The sequence below is a fragment of the Dipodomys ordii genome, unplaced genomic scaffold (assembly GCF_000151885.1).
Source record: "Dipodomys ordii isolate 6190 unplaced genomic scaffold, Dord_2.0 Scaffold13, whole genome shotgun sequence".
Lineage (NCBI taxonomy): Eukaryota > Metazoa > Chordata > Mammalia > Rodentia > Heteromyidae > Dipodomys > Dipodomys ordii.
Window position 1 is genome coordinate 11,898,888 of NW_012267229.1, and position 9,385 is coordinate 11,908,272.

Below are 9,385 nucleotides of genomic sequence, written 5' to 3' on the forward strand. Positions count from 1 at the left end.
TTTTGCCTTTTGACTAACATCTGCCATTTCCCACCCACTTCCTTCACCACCATCCTCAACATCTGGTTAAAAAAAAAATCCATTCTATGTGGATTTGAAGTTTTTTTAGAGTCTGTATATAAGTAGAATCATGTATTATCTGTCTTCTGGACCTGGCTTGTTTCACATAGCATAATTGAAGGACTTGCCTCTCCTTTCTGGCCCAGTCATTTAACGTATCTAAAGATGGAATATGATCTCCACCTTATTACCCCAGGCACTCAGGCAAAAACCCCAGGTAGGCAGGGCAATCTGACCTGAGCCTGGCTGTAAACATTCCGTTTTGGAGCTAGCCTGTATGGCTCTGAGGCTGAACTGTGAGGCCAGGAAAGGGTTAAGAGGTTGGAAGATTAAGAACTGTATCCTGTGAAGGTCAACTCATCTAGGCAAGACAGATGTAGAGATTCTAAACACTAAAAAAAAAAAGTCTGATATCTTGGATAAGGGCCTACTTACCCTATTCTCTGTCTGCACCTGCAGTCACCCCCTATACTAAACTCATGTAACCCCTTCCTTCCTCAGCTCCTATAAAAACCTTAACTCCAGTGCCCTGCCCCCCCCACACACACAGCCTTCAAGCCAGAGGGAAGGCTGCATCATTTACTGTCCCTCAATAAACAGTCCTAGCCTGTGGAAGATCGAGTCCAGCCTATTTCCTTCCATTCTCCTCCATTTTCCTAACAATAATGTCCTCTAAGTTCATTCATGGTATTACAAGTAATGAATATATAGTATTGTACACACACTTATATGTATGACATAAATGTGAATATATAAGGATATAAATATGGTATCTATAAGTGATATAAATGTGAAATATCCACATTTTTATTTGTTTACCTCTTGGTGGGCACTTTGGTTATCTCCATACCCTGGTTATTATAAATAAATGCTACATTGTTGTACAATTCATCTTGTATACATTTTGTGTATCTTGCCTGAACTCAATGTTCCTTGTGTGATACTCAAGAACACCTAATAGTGCACAGTGGCTGTTATCCTAGCTACTCAGGAGGCTGAGATCTGAAGATAGAAGTTTGAAGCCAAATCGAGCAGAAATGTCCATGACATGGACTATTATTGCCATTAAACTACCCCAAAAAACAGAAGTGGAGCTGTGGCTCAAGTGCTAGAGCGTTACTTAGCCTTGAGCAAAGGAAGCTCAAGGACAGCACCCATGCACTGAGTTCAAACCCCAGGACCAGGATACATACCATAGACAGACAGACAGAGAGAACAAGTTAACAAAAGCAATTAAGTACTAAGTGCTAAGGGAAGAGATTTTGTTGGACATGATTGACTATTGACAAACACAAACATTTCTAATGTCTATGACATTTTCACACTCCACAAAACAATTTTCACCCAGTAGGGAAAATATCAACTCCATTGAAAATGTGTGCCTCAAGGCTTGTTTTGAGAGAAGTGGATGAAAGGGCTTTCTCAGCAACAGATGTGATATACAAGGGAGAGCCTTCCACATGGCTGTCTCTCTGAGTATGCTGTGTAGACCTTAGCTTGAGGCTATATCCCTAATTCTGAGACAACTAGAAAAAAACTGCCTCAAATTATGCCTTGCATTTTTCACTTGATAAAAATGTATTTATCTATTTACTAACAGGTTCAAAAATTTCTTGACAGAATAAAGGACCTATTTACTAACCAACACAACCCCAGTCCCTAATCCCACAGGCACCAAATACTAGAACTGTCTTATGACTGGTGCTTTTACAGAATGCTGTAACAAAGGTAATATAATGAGACCCCACCTTTATCTACAACCAGACCCTCAAATGAGGCCTTTTGGGACAAAACAGAAAAACAGAGATGATTCTAGATTTTTTTTTTTGCTTGTCCTGGGACTTGAACTCTGGACCTAGGTGCTGTCCCTGAGTTTCTTTTTGCTCAAGGCTAGTGTTGTACCACTTGAGCCACGGTGCCACATCCAGCTTTTACTGAGTAATTTATTGCAGATAAGAGTCTCATGGATTTTCCTGCCCAGGCTGGCTTGAACCATAATCCTCAGACCCCAGCCTCCTGAATAGCTAGGATACAGGCGTGCGCCACTGATGCCTGGCTGATTCTAGATTATCCTTCAGGAACTTCACATGAAGAGTTTAAGATGAACCAGCCTGACAGCTCAGTGTCGGTCACTGCTGGAGACGACGTCATCCTGTCCTGCAGCATGCCTCCTCAGTCACCGAAAGGGATCGTCTCTTGGTTCAAAGATGCCGAGCCAGAGCCACAGTTAATCTACAGTTTCAACGGAAGTCAATTCCCCCGGGTAACCCAAGTAAAGAAAAAAAATGCTAATCAAGCAGACTACTCCATCCGCATCAGCAACGTCTCACCCAAGGATGTCGGCACCTACTACTGTGTGAAATTAAAGAAAGGGGATCATGACGTGAAGCTCAGATCTGGTCCGGGCACCTATGTGTCAATTAAAGGTGAGTACAGCTTGGTAAGCTCCATCCTCCGACTCGTGTTTAACATCCTTTCTGTGTATCACATCATGACTGCATGTGGACCCTGCAGGCTAGGACTCCGCAGACGACCCTTCTGATAAGCTACAGCCTCATGTCAAACATTGTGTCAAGCCACATGGACAGGTCAGAGGCTCTTCTTCCAGGACCCAAAGACATGGAGATGAGAAGTTTCCAAACAAAAGTATACTAACTACGCACATGTAACTACACATGGTTAATGTGCAGTATAGACCGAAGGAAAACAGACCTAAAAGGCTAGTAGGCTTATTCCTCCTCCTCCTTCTTCTTCTCTTCTTTTTGTGCAGATCCTAGGACTTGAACTCAGCGCCTGGGCACTGTTCCTAAGCTTTATTTTTTCCTCAAGGATAGCACTCTACCTTGAGCCACAGCTCTACTTCTGGATTTTGTTTTGTTTTGTTTCAGCGTTTAACTGGAGATAAGAATCTCGTGAACTTTCTTGCCTGAGCTGGCTTCAAACCACAACTGTCAGATCTCTTCAGCCTCCTGAGTAGCTAGGATTACAGGTGTGAGCCACTGATGCCTGGCTTACTCATTGTATTTATGACACTGTTTTAGCCCAGGCTGACCTCAAACACAATCCTCTTTCCTCAGCTTCTCAAGTGCTGGAACCATAAGAATGTACCACCATGCCTAGCGATGACTTATTTTGAACATCAATCCTCAGATCTCAGCCTTCTGAGCATCTAAGATTATAAGCAGGTACCACGGGTGCCTGGCCGCAACTGTCCTATTTCTTGATGCCCTTTTTCTTCACAACTCTCCAGCACTGATCTCTCTACAAATTGCAATAGCTCTCACCCTTCTCACAAGAGATGAAGGCCAGTCCCATCCTCATGGGTGGACCCGGGTGGAAGGAATAGCACTGCATATTTAAGTCCTGGCTCTTGGATGGGTAGAACTGGTCTCTGTCTATAAATACTAACCCTGCATCATGTCCCCACACCTCCTGTCTTCTTCTGGCCTTGGTTAGGATCCAAGAAATGGAAATGGGATGGTGAATGTGGTCCTCTGGACCACTGAGAGCACAAGACCTCTCTATACTCACTCACTGTGTGGGCAGTCACGTGTGTCCTACATAGAAATAATGAGTGAGACCCAACCATGGCCTGCATCCAGGTTCTCCCTAGGTTGGCTTGAGCCAGAGCAGGGGAAATGAGAAATGATTTTCAGTTTCTTTCCAGGAAGCAAAGAGGAAGTATCCCAGGTGCAACAGAACGAGATGTCACAGACTGTATCAACGGGAGAGACAGTCACCTTGAGTTGCACTGTGCCCGACACCCTCCCCAGCGGCCCTGTTGCGTGGTTTAAGGGATCCGGGCCAAATCGGAAATTAATCTTCAACTTCAAGGATGATCGCTTTCCCAGAGTAAAAGCTACTGCGGACACCAGCAAAGCTGGCAACACGGATTTCTCCATTCGCATCAGTGAAGTCTCTCTTGCAGACGCTGGAACCTATTACTGTGTGAAGTTCAAGAATGGGAAGCCTAATGAGTATCAATCCGGTCAGGGCTCCCAGGTGTTCGTGACTGGTGAGTGACACTCCTCTACCCTTTGCTGTGTGCTTTATTCTCAGCAATAATCTCTGTGTGATAGACTCTCAGCAATCATCTCTTCCTTTTAATGATCAACTACAGTACGAAAATATTCTTAAAGGTCCAATACATTCTGATCTTATCCTTTTCCCAGTAAGCTATGGGTACTTTTTATACAAGGATAAAGACTCAGAAAGGTTAACTGGGTGATAAAGGGTATTTCTGTTGACTTCTCAATATTCAACCAATCCCAGGGAGCTAAACTGAAAACTAAGATAATCTTATATCCATTACCAGTGGTAGATCCAAGTATAGAGCTTGTTAAATCTAGTGTGGATCTCTCTCTGACAGAGAAACATAGCAGCTAAAATAACTCTCCACACGGTTGTCTGTGGGGAGCTAAGTGATCTAGACACATATCCAGACAGGCCAGAAAGGGAGCCAGACTGGAAAAATCTACTGCCGATGAAGGCAGTGCTGTTGATCTGCATTGCTTACATTTATTGTATAGTGAGGCTATCTATGGCTCTAATACTGTCTGTGGGGACCCACTAATGAGAGAGAAAACATCTTTGTTAAGCCAACTTGTCCTAAGGAATGCCACTTAGTAAAGGCCAGACAGTCACAGAATACCGAGTCATAGCGACTTACCAATGTCATTTTCCTGCTATCAAAGCCTTACTGTCTCTTATTGTTTTGCTACTTATGACACTTTAACTTTGAACAATGCCCTTCCTGAGATATTACCAAATTACTGACATAATAATGCTACCATTTATAGCACATTTACTATATTCCTAAGTCTCTGACCTACACAGCAACCATGCAGTATAGAGATGTGCATGTTGATTGTGTAGATAAGGAAACTGACTCAAGGAGGCTCAGCATCTGAGGTAGAGAGGGAATAGAGGTGGGGCTGTTTAGGGCTCAAGCTGACATGCTGTATCTTAGAGAAGAGTCTCTTCTTACAATGGATAAGAAGCTAATACTTGCCTGGTGTTGATGACTCATGCTTTGAATAATAGTCACCCGAGAGATTGAGATCTGATGATCCCAGTTTAAAGCCAGCCTACGCAGAAAACATTTAACCAGTAGAAAACCAGAAGTGGAAGTATGGCTTAGGTAGTAGAGCACCAGCCTTGAGTGAAAAAGCCAAGTGAGGAGCTCTGAGTTTAAGCCCCAGTTCAAGCACAAAATAATAATAGTAATAATAATAATACTTTAATCAAAAAGTAAGAATTGACTGTATAGTGGGGAGGATTCTGGACTCCTTATGCATTCAGTGAAGAACTTTAGGGACCAGAGACTAAAATGTATGTCATGTCTCAGTGCCCCCAAATTCTCACTTCTAAAATGCTCTCATCTCTATCCATCTGGCTTTGTTTCTTGGTACACATAGACCTTGTCTTTATGTTAGAAAAAATAAATGCAGAAAATGCTGACATTTCATTTATTTAAGCTTACAAACCAGAGTGGAAAGAGGTCTTGTTCCCTGCCCCCTCCACCAGCATCCACAAATGAGTAATGGAAATCACTTGGGTTGGTCTTTCCTGTGTCACAATGTCCACCATAGAACTCATAACAGAGATAGGAGGTGCTGTGGTCTGGAACCCTTCAGCCCCATTCAATAGATCTCAAGCAGATTGATAAATATATATATATATATATATATATATATATATGTCTTAAACAGAATCAAGAACAAAAATCACATGATCATCTCAATAAGTACAAAAAAAAGGTTTGGACAAAAATTCAACACCCCTTCACAATAAAAGCTTTGAAGAAACTAAGAATAAAAGAGCATATCTCAACATAGTAAAGGCTATATGTGATAAATCTGTAGCCAACATTGCTTTCAGTGGGGAAAAATTAAAACTAGTGTCTCTAAAAATCAGAAATGAGTTGAAATGACCACTCTGTCCATTCTTATTCAATATAGTGCTCCAATTCTGAGCCAAACCAGTAAGGTAAGAAAAAAAATAAAAGGAATATAAACAAGAAAGGAAAAGTCAAATTGCTCCTATATAGAGATTACATGAGGGGGCGGGGAGGCAGGTCTTGAACTCGGGACATTGTGTTGTCCTTTGGCTTTTTTTTTCTGTTTTTGGTTGGTTGTGGGGCTTGAGCTCTGGGCTTGGGCGCTGTCCCTGCGCTCTTCCACTCAAGGCAAGCACTCTACCACTTGAGCCACAGTGCCACTTCCGGTTTTCTAGTGGTTTATTGGAGGTAAGAGTCTCAGAGACTTTCCTGCCTGGGCTGGCTTTGAACTGTGATCCTCAGATCTCAGCCTCCTGAATAGCTAGGATTACAGGCAAGAGCCACCAGTGCCCGGCTCCTTGGGCTTTTTTGCTCAAGGCTGGAGCTCTACCCTTCAGCCATGCCTCCATTTCTTATATGATCCTATACTTAAAGGACCTTAAAACTCTATCAAAAAAAACTCTTAGATCCAATCAACACCTTCAGCAAAATAACAGGACACAAATGAACATTAAAAGAATTAGTAGCTAGGTGTTGGTGGTACATGCCTGTAATCCCAGCTACTCAGGAGGATAAGATCTGAGGATCACAGTTCAAAACCAGCCCAAGCAGGAAAGTCTAATGAGATTCTTATTTCCAGTTAAGTACAAAAAGTCAGAAATGGAGCAGTGGCTCAAGTGGTAGAGTGCTAGCTTTGAACAAAAAAAGCTCAGAGACAGCACCTAAGCCCTGAGTTCAAGCCCCAAGTCTGGCACCAAAATGAGTTAGTAGCTTTTCTATAGATTGATGATGAACAGAGAAATAAACCAGGAAAACAATCCCATTCACAGTAGCCTCAAAACTATCAAGTACCGAGAGATGGGTGACAATGTTGTCAGACACTTTGTACTCATATACTGTTTTGTAGAATGGGAACTTCTTTGTACGATTACTTAAAGATAATAATAAAAAAATTTAAACTATCAAATACCTTGCCAATCACCAGTGGCTCGCACTTACATCCTCACTACTCACTTGAACATTCAGGCACAAGTAATGTTTTCCTAATAAAACCCCAGTTGCTCATAAAATAAGAACAAGAATTAAACAATGGGACTACATCTCTGTAGCAAAGTAAACAATTACTTGTCTCACAAAAATCTGCAGCATGGAAAAAATTTACCATCTATTCATTAGATCAAGAATTGATAACCAGAGTACACAAACAGCTTCAACAATAAACAACCAAAAGAATAAACAACCCAAATTAATAAGTGGACAAATGAACTGAATAGTTTCCAAAAGAAGTCTAACTGACTAGTAAATACATGAAGAAATGACCAACATCATAGGCATAAAAGCAAAGCAAATAAAAACATCATTGAGAAACCATCTCACACCTGTCAGAATGACCATCAGCAAAAGAAACAAATAACAGAGCCTGGCAAGAGTGTCAGGGGAAATGGACCCTTACACACTGTTAATGAGATGTAAATTAATGCAGCAACTATGAAAATCAGTGTAGATGTTCCTTACAAAAACTAAAGATAGAACCACAATATGATCCTGCTATACCGCTCCTGGAGATACATCTGAAGAAATACTAATTAGCATACAGTCAAGATACTTGCACACCTATGTTTATTGCAGAACTATTCACCATAGCCAAAATACGGAACTACTCTGTGTACCCATCAACTGATGAATGGGTGAAGGAAATGTAATATATATATATATGTGTGTGTGTGTGTGTGTTTGTGTGTGTGTGTGTGTGTGCACACAATGAATTATTTACTCAACCATAAAGAAATGAAATTACATCATTTGCAGGTAAATGGATGGAACTAGAGATTATTATGTATGACAAATGAGCCAGACTGAGAAAGACAAATATTGTATCTTTGCTCTCATATTCAAAATCTAGTCCTTAAAAATGAATGACAGGAGCTGGGGCACTGGTGGATCATACTTGTAATCCTAGCTACTCAGGAATCTGAGATCTGAGGATTTACAGTTGAAAGCCAGCCCAAGCAAGAAAGTCTATCAGAGTCATCTCCAATTAGCCATCAGAAAACTGAAAGTGGAGCCATGGCTCAAGATGGTAAAACACTTACCTTGAACAAAAGAGCTCAGGAACAGTACCCAGGCCCTGAGTTCAAGCCCCACAGCCAACAACAACAAAAAGATAAGAATGCAATCTGTTGAAATGACTTCATTCCCAGAATCCTTTGGGTTTCTGGCTCTCCCAACTATGAGAAAACCAGAGTTAAAGTGGAGGTAGTGTGCTTTAAAATGATTTAGGGGAGCAATGTGAATGGATTTGACCTCCCTTTTAAAAATTCAAACTCAAACTTTAAGGCTCAGAATGCTTTAATTTTATTCATACATAAATATTCAGATGCATATGTTTAAAAATACTGAGCATGTATTTGGCTGGGGAGGGGGGATGTATTATAACTAATTTCCACAAACTTCTAGGTCTAAAAGAGCAAAGAAAATATCTCAGTGGAAAGATAACCTAAGAGGCTCTACCAAAAAACTAGTGAAATTATAGGCATAGTGGGGCATGCCTATAATCCCAGCTATTCAAGAAGCAGAGGCAAGAAGATTACAAGTTCAAAAAATACCCAGCCAAGAGGTATACTCTGCTCTAAAAAACAGAATGTAAACAAAAGAGCTTAAGTGGAAGAGCATTTGTCTAGCAAACACGCAGCCCTAATTCAATCCTCAATGTAGAAAAAAAAAAAGTAAGTCTTTGTTAGGAAACTGAGTCACGAGTGTTAGGAGAGATCAAGTGGATGAAAGAAGGAAACAGCAGAGGGGCGTAGACTTTAATCATGGCTGCAAAGGGGCTCCATGAAACACCAAGCAGGGTTGGAGACACAAAAAGTGGGAGTAGAGATGAGAAGGCTAGGTTTTTATACATTCTAGGGTGAAACTCTTCTTTGGAATTTCTTTGTCTTGTCCTGTTGGGGGTTTATGGCACAAACTGTCCTGTTTGGGATTTATGGGGCAAACTCGTTTGGGGTATTATGCAGCAGTCCTGCACATTCAGATAAGGTCAGATGTGAGGTTTTCCTGAGAACCAGGAGGGGTCCCTGGGGGAGGGTGGTCAGTGGGCCCTGGGAGCAACATGGAGCTATGAGAACAAAGCAGATCCCCATCATTGAGGAATGGCATCAGCAAGTTGACTAAGAAGCTCTAGTCCTTGGGGCTGGGAAGGTGGCTCAGTGGTAGAGCGCATGCCTTGCATGCCAGAGGCCCTGGGTTCGATTCCTCAGCACCACATAAGCAAAAAGAAAAAAGCTGGAAGTGGCACTGTGGCTCAAGTGGTAGAGTGCTAGCCTT

General features: G+C 41.7%; 1 protein-coding gene across 1 annotated transcript in view; it reads left to right on the top strand.

Annotated features, from left to right (window-relative positions):
• Window positions 1-2,161: 2,161 nt before the first annotated feature.
• LOC105981460 (signal-regulatory protein beta-2-like) overlaps window positions 2,162-9,385 on the top strand; it is a 12,282-nt gene continuing 5,058 nt past the window's right edge. Inside the window, exons 1-2 of the mRNA XM_013010649.1 lie at window positions 2,162-2,486; window positions 3,728-4,075. Coding sequence (XP_012866103.1) covers window positions 2,162-2,486; window positions 3,728-4,075 — 673 coding nt within the window. The remainder of the gene's footprint in view (window positions 2,487-3,727; window positions 4,076-9,385) is intronic.